General features: G+C 42.1%; 1 protein-coding gene and 1 long non-coding RNA gene across 6 annotated transcripts in view; one reads left to right on the top strand and one right to left on the bottom strand.

The window, feature by feature from the left end:
• LOC127369479 (partitioning defective 3 homolog) overlaps positions 1–9701 on the top strand; it is a 333391-nt gene extending 323690 nt beyond the window's left edge. For all 5 annotated transcript variants that reach the window (XM_051410908.1, XM_051410907.1, XM_051410906.1 and 2 more), the window contains one exon: positions 5755–9701. In XM_051410908.1, the coding sequence (XP_051266868.1) occupies positions 5755–6184 (430 nt within the window). In that variant the 3' untranslated portion in view covers positions 6185–9701. The remainder of the gene's footprint in view (positions 1–5754) is intronic.
• A 1326-nt stretch (positions 9702–11027) lies between these two features.
• LOC127369489 (uncharacterized) overlaps positions 11028–17130 on the bottom strand; it is a 136137-nt gene continuing 130034 nt past the window's right edge. The window contains exons 3-4 of the long non-coding RNA XR_007886081.1: positions 12275–12407; positions 11028–12171 (exon numbers count right to left, since the gene is read on the bottom strand). This is a non-coding gene — a long non-coding RNA (uncharacterized LOC127369489). The remainder of the gene's footprint in view (positions 12172–12274; positions 12408–17130) is intronic.

Genomic DNA, 17130 nt, shown 5'->3' with positions numbered 1-17130 from the left:
TCTTCCTGCCCTTTTCTCAACCTCTTCATTTGACTTTTTTGATTTCCATCCATTTCTTTTCCTCGTATTTGTGCCTTCACCCTTTCTTCTCTACACTTTTTATAGCGTGTCACTTTGGCTATGAAGTCAATCACCACAAAGCCACTTTAAATGATTCTTAGCAGAACTCTTTGAATGAAATCATTTAATGTGATCACTTGGAATTATTTGACTGATATTCAACTTCATTAAGTCAATGCTGACCCTGAGGAAGTGGTGACTTTGTCACAGCCCCCCACCCCCAACACTTCCCTCATAATGAATAACAGCTCCAATATCGTATTTAAAAGGAATTTTCTATTGGCAATCTCTCGCCTTACACATCTTGGGTTCAGAGCTACAACCGCTGCTCTTCATCTTCTCCATCTTCCTGTTTCGATTCCTTTGCATATTTGTCAAAGAGATGCCAATAAAGCTTACCGTATCTTACATCTTGAGCCGTTGGATGGCGGTGTGTGTATCTGTGTCTCTACCAAGCCTCTGAAGCTCTGCTGGTGGAAAATCTCCACATTTTAAGCCTTACATCCTTAAACATCCTTAAAGAGAAAGTCACCAAAGATACAAATTCTATACTTGACTGACTGACGCACAGATTTACAGATGGTAATAAAATAAACATTATTTCCTCATTAAAAACAATCCAAGGTGACTTTTTTGTGTTATGACTAGTGCTGTCAGTTAAACGCGTTATTATCGGCGTTAACGCAAACCCATTTTAACGGCGTCAATTTTTTTTTTATCGCGAGATTAACGTTCTTTTTGGCCTAGCATACTTTGTAGTTTTTTTTCACATGCTGTTGCAACAACTAGTAACGTTAGAAAAACTACAACACCACACCGGCTCTAGCTAGACCGGAAACAAAACAACAGGCACGGCGCACACACTTGTTTAAGAGTAGTAGACGTTACGTTTTGAGTGGATGGCGAGTGCGAGACACCGAAATGGATGCCAATAATATTCTTAATGTTTACTTTATAAAAAGTTGCCAAATGGTTCCATTGACAAAACCAAAGTGATCTGTGTGTTTTGTCGTTGTGAACTGAGCTATCATCGCAGCACGTCCAGTCTGAAATACCACTTGATGGCCAAGCACACAGCTGATGGGAATTCTCAATAAAAACAACATTTGCACAAAGCAAGCCGATCCACTTTTCCATGTTGATAAGAGCATTAAAATGAGTAAGAGAAATCAAGGGACATTTAGAATAGAAAAAAATGTGCGATTAATTGCGAGTTAACTATGACATTAATGCGATTAATCGCGATTAAATATTTTAATCGTTTGACAGCACTCATTATGACACATATTATGTTCTAAAGTGTTGCAAGTGAAGTCTGTTTTATTTAAGTTTGTTGCAGTTTAAACAAAGACAGAACACTTAAAGTGTGTGTGTATATATATATATGTGTGTGTGTGTGTGTGTGTGTGTGTGTGTGTGTGTGTGTGTGTGTGTGTGTGTGTGGTCTTTTAATTTTCTTGGACAGAATAACTCTGCTCTCCTGTGATTTCAATCTCTCCCTACACAAACAGCAATCATTTCTTCATAGCATTCTCTTTTGCTCTGCTGTCTCTGAACAGTCACAGTCAGGTCGATTAAAACATGTTTCTGTCTATGGCCATGGATTTGCGGTCCACATGGACGCATAATCAATGTGGCCTGTATAAGCCAGACCAATCTGTGCATTCCCTTCATAGGTGTTATCTGCTGGCATCTCATGTGATGTGACAGTTGCCTCCAGCCCTCCCCTCTCAGTGAGCTACTTCTCTTGGGAAAGTTTGTCTGGCCGGCCAAAAAGCCAGGCGAGGATGGCCTTTGATATGCATTCCTCTCATAATCTCATAGCGTCTTTTAGCAAAGAGTCGCATGAGCTCAGGCTTGACGTTTGACCCCAGCTAAGGCTTTCCAGAGCTCGTGTCTCGGCACGGCTCCTCATTAAAGAGCTAAAGTCCTACATCCTCAGATTAATAACCACAATTCCCTGTAACTCCAACCACCTCTCTTCTGGAACCCCTTCATCCTGTCCTTCTCTTCCAAAACAGGAAGCCTGAGCAGTCAGCCGTACAGCCAAAAGGGGACATTCCCTCACAAAAACAAAACCCCTCCTTCCCAAAGAGCTTCCAGAAGAAGCCATGGTAGCTGGTTATCTGATGACGGCCAGGCTTAGCTCGCTGTCTGGGATGTAAGGATTGGAAGAGCACTAATGAAGGCTTGTTGTCGGAGCAGGATTAGCGGTGACAGGCAGTGGAGGGCGAGAGGGGCCGGGAGAGGAACCAGTGTGTTAGTAGGAGTAAGAGAGACCACTGATTAGCCTGAAAGAGACGCAGTCACACACAAAAAGGCACACAAACACACACAAGCGCGGTCAAGATAAGGTTCTTAACGGAGGTCTAAGTGAGCAGCCAGTAGCTCTACCATCCACCCATGCAGCTCTTGCATTCCTCAGCCAAAAAAACATTGTTCCCTGCTATAAAGAAAACATTATTCCAGGTTTGTAGACAATTTATTTCTACAATATAGCAAAGATTGTTCCACTGCCCATTGAATGCATTTGTTTTTTTTCCCTAATTATTTTGTGTCTGTGCATGTGTATGTGTGCTTTCTCCTCCTTCTCATAAACTCTGATTCTTCCCAGCTGTTTTAAAGAAACACACAGCGGCCACAAATGTCTCTGCGAGCCAACTTCCTGGCTTTGTTTGTTATGTTCTGTCATTCTAAATTTACCCCACTCTTTGGCATGATGTATTTTCCCATCCCCTCCCTTTGTAAATGTAACTAATCTACTTTGTGACATATTCTGGCGCAGGAGTAGAGGTGATAAGAGAACTAGCTCCCCTGACGCATCAATCACGATTGCATTCCTGTGGAACAATGCCATTTCTGCTCTCTTCTCATCGCCACCAAAGACTTTCCCCCTAAATCTCCCTTCTTGTCTTATCTACTTTAAAAACTAAAAGGTTGTTCTGGAAACGCAGATCGCTGCCTCGTGCAACAGGCGTCCTGGGTTTCTAAATAGGCGGCTCCCTCATGAGCAGTGCTGGCTGCTCTGAAAGGGTGTAAATGCATGGCGGCTCGCCCAGACAGTGAAACCCAGATATGGAGCATGTGGTGGGGCTCTCTCTACAGTCTGTCCCTACATCTGCCCCTCCACCAATTACCCTCATACTTACACATGCTCTACATGCATGTACACACATGCATACACAGAGTGGAACAAGATCATGTGTTTGTGTTGCACATGCATAGTACATAATTGCATGCACAATTTCACACATATGTATAAATGTAGACCTAAGCTCACAAAGGCACAGATCCTCACATCACAATGGCAGCTCTTCCCCTTCCCTTAGAAATTGTGGACCATGAATGCATCCATTGCTGGAATTGTGGGATTCTCATTAGAATTACATAGAAATGGTGATAGGAAAATTTTGTTTTACAAGAAAGAGTTCAATTAAATGGTTGGAAGAAAGATGATTGTCATTTAAATGTTTTGCTATTTTCTTGAAAATTGCATTGCTGGAAATGAATGCCTGATTCAAGGAGTAAATGGGAGTCCTGTCTTACAGGCCAGTTACAATTACAACATTATAACAATATTTAGGTTTGACTCATAACTGAATAAGAGACCACTGTGGTACAGTCAGAGTGTTTACATTCACATGTAGTATAGCAGAAGGTTTGCAGTGGAGATGATTTTGCTAGGTTTACCGTGAGCCGTGTGCATAGTCATATCCACATATTTCACTACAGTTTAAACTTCCTTTTCAAAGTAAAAGCACCGTAGTAATATTTTATTTAACACAACTTAATTTGTTGAAGGGTCTCTCTCTAAACTACATATATGGGATTTTATATTAAATCAAATGAAATTTTTGCTTTTTCATGGACAAAATATAAAGAAAAGTGTATAAGGAAACATACATACATGCAGCTGACAGCGCCATAGGCACCAAGCCTGCTCAGTCGGCCTGTGTGAACAAGGTGTTACTGAAAAGCAGCAGAATTCTTCAGCCTCCTTAACAATGTCGGTGCGAACAACAGTCTCGACCACCATCAGGAAGATGTCGTTGGAAGCACAAGCAGCCAATCACAGTTTTGCATCCACCAAGTGCTATCACTATAGCTTCAGTAGCCCCTTACTTTTGGCTCAAATTTATCATCTAAGTCAAGGGCCGACAACCTTTTTGAAAATAATTGGTATATTAAAATGTTATATTAAATCAGTGTGCCATATCAACATTAAGATTATTACGTTTAATTATGACACCACATAAAAATTTTAATCTCGTGCAAGTCTGTAATTGTATCCATTCCATAGTAATGGATATTGCATAGTAATGTTTTTTTAAAGCATTTTCTCCCATAATGAAGATAATTGCTGTGATATACTGTATGAGAGCAGGCTGCCATACGTGCGGAAATATCCACATCTGAGTTTAAATCATGTACGAGAATTCCTATGATGTGCTTTAATAAGACAGGACGCTGCCAGTGGATAAGAAAGAGTTCATTTTGCATGAGGATAAGAGGGCACTTTAACATTTGCAAAAAATGCACACTTATTGTTAGCATGCAAGTGGTTAATCTACTGTGTGCCTGAGGTTGCTGACCCCCCTAAGTCATTTTTCCCTCTCAAGCAACATGCAGTACATATAAAATAAGATATCAAGGTTCAGGGTAGAATTTATTGTCATTCCCTCCATGTACAATACCCATTTAACTTGCTGTAAGGTTTCAGTTAAAAAATAAAAGCTAAATATTTTGTCAGAAAGTGTTTGAACAATAAATAGCATATTCTGTCTTTTGTTCCTCTCAGCCTCTCTGGAATGAGACTCGGCCAGATAAGAAATGCAGTCGTTTTGGCTTAAAAGCATGCTGGGCCCCTGTCTCCCTTGCAGGCTTTTAAGCGCACAGTGGGTCAGTGAGGTGTGAATGGGATTTCTCTTAGCACCCCTAACGCTAAAGACACTGTCACAGGTCTTCCATCACACACCAGCCTTAATGGATCCTAATAATGGAGGAGAAGACTCAACACTTTAGCCAAAAACCTGGCAGTTCCCAATGACGGCTTTCCAGGACCAATTTCTGGAAAGGGTAGCATGTGTGTTAGTTTTCCTGTATGAGAGATAATATGTGTGTGCATCTCGGGCCGTCCTGTCAGGGGGCTGGCAGGCAGGCTGAAGATGAGTAGAAGGCGGATTGCGCCGTGAGGCCCGCCATTACTCTGTCTGTGCTGTAAGTGCACCCGTCTGCATCTCCAAAAAGGAGTTAAATGGATGAACGCAGCCATTTTTCTTGGGGAGGTTTTAACATTTGTGTTTGTTTACAATGTGGAACTAATAATCCCGTGGGCGTTTCAGGCTTCCCCCGTTTGTTTCCTGTCTCAGTCTTTATGTCACAGGATTCAGTGTAATCAGCAGGCTATAACAGATCCCTCTTTGCTCCTCTCATGTTTCAGTATTTTAAATCAACTCCACTAGCACATTCCCATTTTAATCTCACAAAATGTGAAAATGGCCACAGTCTCTGCTGAAGTGCAGTTCCTTTTGAATTCCCCTTCAATAGTGCTGACCCAGGGGCCACTGCAAGAAAAAGCTACCTTTTCTGAGCAGTTACCCGCTATCATCCTCTGTTCCCTTTAGATTCAGCTGCTGTTTAAGGTGACTCACTCAACAGCTCGATTGACCTCTTTACCTGTCTTTGTCTGTTTAGGCAACCTCGTAAGAACCCCAGCACGGTGTCCCAGGACTCATGGGACAAGGCGTACATGCCCGCAGAGGGATTCCAGACATCCAAGGAGAACCCCCGCTACTCTGGTGGCCAGGGATCACGAAACGGCTACCTGGGAACGTCCAGCTTCAATGCCCGTGTCCTCCTAGAGACTCAGGAGTTGCTGAGGCAGGAGCAGAGACGCAGAGAGCAGGAGGCCAGCAAAGCCAGGCCACCTCCTGCACAGGAAACCCCCAGCGGCAGCACCTACGACCACAACAGAGACCACATTCAAGCCCCAGTCTCTGCCCCGGTGCAGGCCCCGCCTCAGTCCAAGGGCCCCTACAGACAAGACGTACCCCCGTCGCCTTCTCAGCTCGCCAAGCTCAGCAGACTTCAGGGTTCAGAGAAAGGGAGGCTGTTTTACTCCTGAGACTGTAGCTAAGGAACTGTAAATGTTTGAGAGAGTAGGACTGATTAAGATGCATCAACTGGGAAAAACACAAAGAGGGCAATGAGACTGTTTTTATAAAAAGCTGAGATACAAAGATTTTTATGGGACTGCTGAAAGAAAATGTTAATATTTAAAAAAAGATTTTTTAATGATATGAACCATTATCTGTTTAAGTTGTCACAAAAAGAAATGATTCCAGATCTTTTTCTATCCAGCATCAAGATCATCTAACTATGTGTATAAGTGCCTTCTTGTCCTTCACCTTTTGTAGGAACAGCCCCATCACTTTTGGCTCATGATGTGGAGCTTTGACCCATCCATCTGACACATTCAGTAGAGGCAGACATCACAGCAGAAAGCAAGGTTTGAGCCATCACTGCATGGCCACATCTGACAGCAGTCTGACCTAAACATCATAACAGCAAGCACAAGACACGGCCCAGGCAGGTTTTTTTGTACCACTCGGCACTGGCGGGGATCTCAGTCGATACCACGCTTGTGTGAATGAGGCTTATTTCTGCTGTTCATGCGGACTTTGTTGAGCACTCCCGCGTTTATGTGTGTGTGAATGCTGGCAGGAGTGGGCGAGTGGTGACAGAGTGTGGAGGTTAAGCAGTTTGTGTGAACTGTGCAGTCAGAGCTTGACCGCTCACCCCCTCCTCAACTCAGACAAATGTCCCTTTTGGTTTCAGATACAACACTGAGTGTGTATCCTCCTTCCAAGTCCCTGTTGTATTCAGTATGATAATCCTGAATTCTCTCTTCCTCTGGTGGCCGCTTTATCTCCCTTTTTTTCCCTTCACATTGTCACCCTCACCATACGGCACTCTCACTGGAGGAAAACAGCTTTAGGTCTCCTTTATTCCTACCCTGTCCCACCCACCCGGGAAATCCAGCTGTATAAATGGGGTCAGGTCTGGGTTATTAATTAATGTACCTCATTAAAAATGAATGGGGCCCCTTTGTGTGTGTGTGTGTATGTTGTCGTGTATGACGAGAAGGAAGAAACAGCGACCTTGTCGGCGTGGCTCTGGCCCCGGCCTCGCCTAGAATGATTTGGCTGTAACCGAAGCCTGTTGGCCCCCAGGTGTCTGAGTTGTTCCTCGCTGAATATTTCATCAGGGTGGTTACATTGGAAACCACATCGACTCTGCAGTGGGTGGCCTCAGTGTGGGACTGCGTATCCATCAGCCCGATACAATAGAGCTGATTTTGTTTTCCTTTCATGATTATGTCCATTGCTAGAAAACCAGTTGGGAGCTTTTCCGTTGTTCAATCGATAATTAGTGGTGCATTTTTCAAAGTGTGTGTCAGAGTCTATATGTATGGCCCTCTCTGTGTTTGTGTTTGTGTGTGTGTGTGTGTGTGTGTGTGTGTGTGTGTGTGTGTGTGTGTGTATTTCTGTGTTCCTGTATTTCCATCCTTGTAAGAACAAGAGCCAGAATTTTTAGTTGTCAGATTGAGGACATTTTTTGCAATGCGAGGCAGTTATAATGAGGTCCAAATTACTTAATTGATATGAAGTAGTTAAGAAATTACTCTGACCTACTGTTTATTGGACCAGATTTGGGGGCCATTTTGCCCTTTGGTACATTTACATGCACTCAAGAAACCAGGTTAGAGATAACACAGTTACTGTAGTAACCTGGTTACAGTAAATCTGTGTATTCGTGCAGCATGTCGGTAATCAGATTTCTGTCCCAGCCCATTAGCATTAACTACTATTTGAACTGTTGTAGTAATACAATATGTGCTTTGTGATTCATATGATTGAATATTACTACTTTTCAAATGTTTAGCAAGACAAACTGTCTCATTTAGACTTCTAAAAGCTACTTTGTGTCAGTTTCAGTTTTAGTCGGACTTGCATTGTTTTATGTAATGATCTTTCCTGCTGTAAAGGAGCAGCAATACTTTCCCTGTCTGAAGTCTTTGCCATGCAAATGTAAAATGCTGAATAGAAGCCTGGTTACACATATACATGGCCATAAAATCTGCATTCACCAGGAGCAATCTGTTTGGTTTTTGTAATTATGGAATTATGGATTATGGAAACCAGGTTTCGGGTTTGCATGATGTTTATGAAATCACCACCAACTGTTTCCTGATTACTTACTGTAAGTGCATGTAAATGCTATGCTTTTTAGAAATGGTGCAGGAACTATGCACTGCCATATTTGCAAGACACAGTTTTTAGTAGTTGTTTAAATGAAACCTTCATGTGCAAACACATATTATCCATTGTCATGAACAAGCTGTTGTTCATACAGAAAGAATGGTTGTCTATGTCCTATTATTAAACATTTGAATTCATTTGTGACACTAAACACAATCATAAACCTTTATGATTGAGACTAGAAAGAGGATTAAGGTTTCCATTATGCATGCAGTGGTCAGAGTAGGATCTATAGGTTTATTGGGGCTCAGGTTCTGTGGCCCTCACAAATTCATGAAAGAATTTGTGTTCTCACACATACAAGGGTATGTAAAATACAGCACTAGTATGTTTGTTCATCTGCCAATGTTTCAGTGTGTGTGTGTGTGTGTGTGTGTGTGTGTGTGTGTGTGTGTGTGTGTGTGTGTGTGTGTGTGTGTGTGAGTAGGTGGACATGTGTTTAAGTGTCTGTGAAGGCTGCCAGTAACTGGATGCTCCAATATGTCTATGAATATGTCTTGGCAGCCATATGAACCATTTGGCTGCTGAGAGGGAGAAGAGCAAAGGAGTAGGAGGGAGAGAAGATGGGAGGCCTGACCTTGCAGATGATTCAGTCAATGGAGTAATCACAACTATTCCTCTGAGTCGGCAGTACAAACAGGAGGTTACCAACAAGGCTGCGCTCACTTTTGCTGTCTCTTTTTCCTCTTCATTTATCTCCTTCATCTGTCAGTCAGTTTCACACGGCTGTTTGTTTTACTCTGGAGCAGAATTAAACTGGGTCTGATTTGTATGGGGGAAAGTGACTGTGTGTGTGTGTGTGTGTGTGTGTGTGTGTGTGTGTGTGTGTGTGGTGTGTGTGTGTGTGTGTGAGTGAGGGTGAGGGGGGTTAAGCTCTGACACAGCAGCTGTTTTAACTGATGCTTCCATGAACTGGGGAGGGGTTCAAGTGCCTGCAATATCTAACAAGTTATTTTTTTCATATGCAAATTTGATAATATCCCATAATGCACGTTTATTATTTGTGTTGTGTAATTAATGTTTGTGCGCCACCCCTGTGACACACGGATTCTTCCCATAAAGCTATTGTTTCGGGGGATTTTTTTTTTATCCTGGGAGAAATGAGAAATATATTGTTATTGTTTCATTGTGTTTTTATGACCATCCCTCATTGTGTTTTATTATCCACAATATGGTACTATGGTGGTAAAAAATGACTAATATGTAAGCACAGTGCAATTTTCCTTTTTACAACCGTGTATCATTAAGAACTGTTTCTGCTGTTCTCTGTACATACAATATAAACTTTTTTTCAGTGAATAAATTGAGGGTAGTTTCAAATTCTTGTAACAATAATTCCCCTTGATTGTGCTGCTTTAACATTCACAAATGGTTTCTGTACTTGATAACACCGCAGCGAAATTAGATGCTGTCAAGTAATGAACATCTTATTTCTGCCTACCATACTGCAGTTGTTAAGATATGACATTACTGGTTTAAGAATTCAAAATGAAACATATTTGAACTTTTCTTTTTCCATCATAATTATAAATGTGACTAGTGTCTTTCATATATACATGTATTTAGTTGAACCAAGAAGACATTAAACAAAACTTTCAGTCATCTGGTTGCCAGATCCTTCATGCATTTAACAGCTAAAAATAAAATAAAGTTTAAAAAAAAAAAATGACTTTCTGAACATACCTCTCATAACGTGAGGGAAAATGTGGCTGCCACATTTGCTGAAGTGGCAGTGTAAAAGTACGACAAACACATCCTCCTTGTCTCTCTATTCTTTAATCTCCAATCATGACGGGTCACCGTAACAGCTGGCTCGGGAGGTTTTTGCCTTGAGTTGGCTTAACTTCTAATAACATTCTGTGATGACTTGGATGTTAATAAAGACAATAGTCAAATTTATGATGTTCACTTCTGGGGGGGGGGAAGAGTGTTTTAGAATTTGCCGGCGCTGGCATTGCATCACAGAGCTCCTGCCAAATCTGTCTTCATCCTGAGGAAGGGAGAGGCCTTTGAAAGAATCCGTCTGGTCAGAGTGGAAATATACTAAAAAGCACATGCATCAGGGATAAAGACATCCACTCGTCTATATATCACCTTTGGGGATAAGGGTAAAAATAAGGTGAGGAGGGAGAGAAGACCAAACAGTGGAACTTTGCCCAGACTGTGAGAGGACAGAGAGAAGCTTCAACCCTCAATAATACCTGGAGGGGGAGTTTAGAAAAGTACCGTCTCTGAAGTAACTCCATCTGAACATCCCTGCTGGGCCACAGTCCAGTCCCTCCAATATTACCTTTGATTGAGTGTCAATTGAGCAAATGTAGAAAAATGATCCTCTGTTTGGTCCAGTCTGCCTTTACAGTCAGAGGATTTTGAGAAGCGTCTGAGCTTTCGCCTTGGTCACACACAAAGAGCTTTTATCATGTGTCATATGACAAGGCTTCTGAGCCCCATGCTGTCTTGATTTGTACAGATCGATATATTTATAGGATCACAGTGTATGCAATAGATAACATTATTTCACCGTATGTGGGTGATACTTCTTTCTTTGCAAAGCTCATCAGTTCCAGGTTTGCATTGTACACTTGAAGAATATGAGTGTTTCAAGCTATAAAGTTAACTTATCAAAGACTATCATAATGGCATTACCTTACAGCAGCCTCATAAAGACAAACTAACAAAATAACTTTTCAGGTTTTTACTCAAATCGAACCATGTCACTGATCTTCCTGACTTTATAGGGGTCTCCTAGCATGTGAATAACCAATAAATAACAGAGGCAACTATTGACAACAACCAAACTTTGATGCTCACATGTCTGTTATAATAATAATACACAAGGGGGAGTTAAATGCAAACATGAGAGATCATTTTACTTGCTTCATCGACATGTTGATTGACAGTGAGATAGACCAATCCGTTTGTGTGCAAGCCTCACTTAAACCGTGGATGGGACACTGGCCTTTCACTGGGACTAACAGGGTTACATAGTGCAGGAAGAATATGGTCCTCTCCAGGTTTAGAAATACCGTTCAGGACTATATACTTTGATACTATATACTGTGGAGAAACGTTAGCTTTTATAGACTGTAAATGTTCATTCTGTAGCTATATTTAATGTGATTGGTGTAAAAGTATGGACCGAATATTCTCGTGTACAGTAACGTCATCTCTACAAAACCGACATCACAGACATAAATCCAGTGGATGTACCCACAGAGGTAATGTAAAGCCATCAAAACACAATAGGTTTCATCCTTGCATGATACACAACGCAGCATGTAACCTAGTGGGTCCTCTGCTGTATCAGCTTGTGCCCTTAACACTTTGAGGCCCGAGGGAACAGTAAAGCTGTCTTTGGCTGCTCTCTGTCCGATCATTACTCACACTGTAAGAGCTATACCGAGTCTTTAATATCCCCCTTTTGCATTCCCGCCATCATAATACTCCATAATGAAAACCTTCAGCGATTTCCAGTGATCAGCAGCAGACTCTGTCATTTGGCCAGTTTGATTTCATTACTCGGCTTTGTCCTCCTGACCCCTGCAGGCCAGACCAGTAGACCCCTGTGCTGGCAAGTGCAAGCATGTTGATATGAGAAGCAGATGGGGTTCGTGTGAACTGCCAGTAGATAAAAATGCTGGTGTCAAGGGATTTGGGAAATCGTTTTTTTACCCTCTTTTCAGCCTGGTTAGGCCTAAGTCGAAGTCACCTGTTTTGGGTTGAAGAACCTGCTTCTCCCTCTGATCCCTGATCTGCTGCCCCACTGGGATTTCAAAAGAGGAAGCAGACTCTGTTGTAGGAAAAACTGTGGTCATAAATCTCGGCAGATGCACAAGAAAAGCCAATTATGGGGAGGCTGACATGAACACTCACACAGACACACACACACATACCTGGGGGTTCTTCCCTAAAGCTTTGGGCAACATCTGGTGAGTGCGTGTATGAGAGGAGAGGCTGGTCTCTGTAATGTGAGGGTAGAGGAGGGCTAATGTCTTTCACTCTCTGGACCATGGAGTGGTGTGTATGCTGGGAGACAGAAAGATTCACAGATGAACTGACTTACTGCAAGGATGACCAGATGAAGAACGAGAGAGCTGACTGTGTTCACCAGAACAGCCTCGTCTCCCTCTTAGTGTGAGAAATTATAATCTCAACAGGAATCCTTGCACCTTGTGCAGCCAGATATTGTGTGAAATTGGAGGAAAATGTTTAAAGCAATAGGCCCACTGGTTGACCTTTAATAGCAGTCGGGGATAAAGCATCCAGAACTGAGCTTACTGAACTTTAAAGACTGACAGAAATCTGAAGGACTTGAATTCATAGCATATGGATGACTACTTGTCATTTCCCTGTAGCTCACATACTTGACAATATGGAAGAAATGAGTAATATAAAATTAATTCAAGATGTCTGATCATAGTGTCTTTAGAAAATAGAATGTACGCTGTAAAATGAGTCGTTCAAAAAGTCATAATATCTTTTGAATAACATTGTCAAGCACCATTTGTATTAGATTATTTCTTTAGTAAGATATTCAATCTGCTTTTCTAATGCAGCTGACAAGGCCTGAAAATCTGATTGTACGGTTGTAGAACTGGTTAAAGAAGGTACAGTCTCCAATGCAAAGAAGTAGATTCTGGAAATGACAGCATATTTAGGATTAAAATCTAGTTTGACTTCAAGCAGATCACTACAAATAACTCTGGCATCTACAAAATTCTTGAAAGGCGTTGCGAGAGTTTTAGGTTCAGAACTTGTATGTAATTCAACATTTCTAGGTTTTATAGGGCATGAGCACTGGCACTTCCTGCACTGGTGACCGCGGAACCATTCAGGAAATATTGTTTTTTTGTATTATTTCTCACAATCCGAACAGTGAAGTGTTTGATAAGAAGCTGTGTGATTTACAACTTGTGGACAGCTGTTGTTAGCCTGTTAGCTATGCAATCTCCAGCAGTTTATGCTTACAACCCCTGATATTTCCTTTCTAGTTTTGTTGAGTGGAGGAATTCATGTCTTATTAGACACTGAATTGAGCTGAATTAAACAATGGTTATTGTATTTTTAAGAAAGTTTGTGTTGAATTTCTGAAATCAAGATTTTAGTTTTAAGGTCAGGTTGTGTTATGTAGTGGCTTCATTTCCTGGGTCCAAGAATTTTAAAACATTTTTGCTAATACCCCACTTGTAGATTTCCTTTTAATACCATCAGCATTCTGCAGATTACAGATTATTTAGCTGTTTTGAAAGGAACTTTGCTGTGCACTGGTCTGATTTCCTAAGCCACCAGGTCAACCAACTAAGAAAATGACTGGTTTATCTGGTTATTTGGCACATGTTAATCATCAACTAGAAGGTCACAGTAGCCCACATCCACCACCATCACTGCTCCCAGTGGACACCATGAAATTACGTCTCCTTGGGCCAAAATAGGTCACACCCAGGCTACAGCACTCCCTCCGACAGGCCACCTCTTCCTGTGCCAATTGAACCTGAGGCCCTTTCCCATCCCGCCACCCATAGAGCGTCACTGCAACGCTGCCTGGAACCAGTCACAGCCCCGAAGGCGACAGGAGGAGAGGACTTAACCACAAATGAGGAGAAACGATGGAGATAACAAGCCTACACATGTGCTATGAGTCATCCCGCTTGTGAAAGCTCGGGCTTGATCTTTTTACTTGAACATTTTATTTACACTCCAGTGGGATTTGAGGTTGCCATGAAACCTGCAACAAAGTACATGAAACAGTCTTTGGGTTTTACTTGGGTTATGATGCAACTTCATTACACAGAAAAATTGGTTTCATTATACTCTGTCTCCTCTGAAGCCTCAGAACTGTTTGTAGGACAGCTATTTCACTCTGGAGTAATTCAGGCCTGTAAAAAGTGGTGGTGGTGTTTGTTCTTGTGTGACGTACTGTCGCTGTGCAGTGACAGGACATACAGGCAGGGTCTACTATTGGAGGTACTATTGTGGAAACAGAAGCTTGTGGGCAACTATGGGGCATTCCCTGGTGGGCTGCATTGAAAGTAAAAGGACCTGTCATACTACACACTCACACACACTCACACACACACACGACACACACACATACACAACGGGGAACATTTGGGACCCTTTACTTTTCAAGTAGCCTGTCAAAGAGCCGGATTGAAAACAGAAGGTGTTCTGAGGGCTGTTTGATTGGTGACACATGTTGAAAGAAAGCGTTAGGAATGACAGAAGTTTCTTTTCTAACAGAGGGAGCCTTTGATTTCTTCAAAAAGTGTCTTTGAGGCAGCTGTCCTGCGTGAGGCGTCTTCCCGTGCGCACAATGCTATTTACCCCCATTGCTTTGTGCAAGTCATGAGAGAGTCAGCACAAGTTCACTGCAAAGATAAACTGATTTACAGCTGCACTCTTACTCTCAGCCCGCGGGCGAGCAAATAAATATATAATGAAATAAAACCGACAAACGCAATTTCATCTTGTTTTCATGTGTGGACAAGGAATTACACATACTTGACCAGCTTTGAAATGGTAATGCATTGTTTGAAGTATTCTGGTAAACAAAGTAGCACAACAAATGCAAATATGTGCTGCCGTTTTGATCTTGTAATAATCTCTTCCCCCAAATTCAGGTTGTTTCTGTGTTTTCGACATCAAATAAATGAATTATTCTATTGAATATCTACTCGTGCGATAGCATCTATAATTAGTATTTCCATCCCTCTTGCTGGCTTCTGTTTTATCTACCTTTAACTGTGGAGATGATTGTGATTCTGTGAAAGGGTTTCTGCCTTCTGACACTGAACAAAGCCTTGTTTTCTTGCTGCAGAACAATGGCCATGAAGTCGGCAGCTGCCATTCTGCTCCCATACGCTAAATATATACTGTTGTGTCATTTTTTTGATATTTCATTTGTTTTCCTTGACACACACACACACATTTGATCCGTGTGTACCTGCTCTGTCTCACTGTCCCGGGGAATAAAAGGCACGGTGCTCCAGCATTGCTCAGTATTTATGGATTTATGGATTTATACAGAACATCCCAGGCCACACATTCTGCTGAAGGGAACAGAATGGCTCCAGCAAAGCGTCTCCGTTGAAAATCTACATGGGAATAAATCCTATAATCTCTCCCCAGTTTGCACACTAGACTGGCTGAGAGCAATTACTTTGACAAAGAAAGCATTTTTTCCCCTTCTTCCGCTTCCTCCTCCTCCTTGCCTTCTACCATCCTCTCTTCCTTGTGTCAAATTAATCCTCTGAACTTTCCTAAAGATCTTTGTCTAGTCCCTTTTTTCTGCCTCAGAGTGCAGCCACTCTGTCTTTTTCCCCCATGTCCTTTTCCGATATGGCACCCGGGAGGGGAGATTGCCTCCCGAATGAAACAGCTGTCAAGAATTCCCAATGTCTCTACGTGCTTTCTCCTTCTTTGTTCTACCTGACCCCCTCCCCCCCATCTCCCAACCCTGCTCACGGAGAGCAAGGGAGCTACAGAAAGGCCTTATCCTCGCTCGGTGGGATCCTCACAGGTGCTGAGCGATGGGAGCATTGGGAGGGTGGGGATGGGGGTCCTCAAGAGGGAGAGGGAGGGCAAGGAAAGGAGGAGTAAGACCGGATTAAACAGAGGAAGGATGGCGTTGCTTTTGACAACCAGGGGAAGGGGGGGGGGGGGGTGCTGCTGGTGATTATTTAACGATGGAGGAGGAAAGGGGGGAGTGGGAGCCTGACACCTGTGGGGGAGTGCACAGGGAGGGGGTGGAGCCTGTGAGAGAGGGGGTGACCATCTGTTGCAGTCACAGGCGATGGAGACGAGAGGCACCGGGAGCCTTCAACCCCGTCCAAAAATGTTAATGGTGTACCGATGATGCATATCAAACGCACATCTGCGCACAGAGCAGCACTCTCCTTCTTACTGTAAATGATTCATACCTGCTCCCATGCACTGGATGTTTGTTGATTAGCATTATCACCTCTGGTTGTTTTATTCTCTCCTCCACGTGATGCCAAAGTTTCATTATTGTTTCATTATTGTATTATTGATTCTTGCTTTAATTGACCTGGTAGCATAAATGCCCCCAAACCAAACAATCCATACTCTAAGTGACTCTAATTTGATTTTTGTTTTGTTTTTGTTTTAAACATTAATCTGAATTTGATTGTGGATGCAATGGAGCAAGGATGATGAATGGTTTGTTTCACAATAGCTGCCACGCGCCAAGGTTACAGGACTTTTGAAAGAACAAGTGAGTCCAACATACTGTACAGAGAACACATTGTTAGTGAAGGGAGTTAAGTTGGCTGAAAAAACAGCAAACATTATGAACTGATTAAGTTGAAAAGAAGGCAAAAATACACCCAAACACAACTATTTTACTATCTTTTCTGGGTCTATTTCTTCTTGAGTTTAGTCTCTTTCAGATAACTGGAAAACTCTGACAATAAGAATGTTTTTCTTGTCTGTACATGAGTGTCTCCACCAACAGTGTATTACTGTTCTTTGGATGAGGGGAAATAAGGCTGCAATAGCTATGTTTTTCAGCTACAATGCAGAATTGCTCAGTTCAGGCCTATTCTCACACTGAAAGAAAAATACCAGTATAAACTGATAAAGTACTGGCAGAAAATGACCAGTACCTTTTCCATTTACAGAAATATCTGTATACCTGCAGGTGATTGTTCAAAGGTCTATTCTATAACCCTAGAAAATACATTTAAATACTACTACTACTGTTTTGCCAAATAAGAATTGATAAAAACAT

This window comes from Dicentrarchus labrax, unplaced genomic scaffold (genome assembly GCF_905237075.1).
Source record: "Dicentrarchus labrax unplaced genomic scaffold, dlabrax2021, whole genome shotgun sequence".
In the NCBI taxonomy this organism is placed as follows: Eukaryota; Metazoa; Chordata; class Actinopteri; family Moronidae; genus Dicentrarchus; species Dicentrarchus labrax.
Note: the sequence above shows the minus strand (reverse complement) of the source record. Positions and strands in the feature narration are given on the sequence as shown.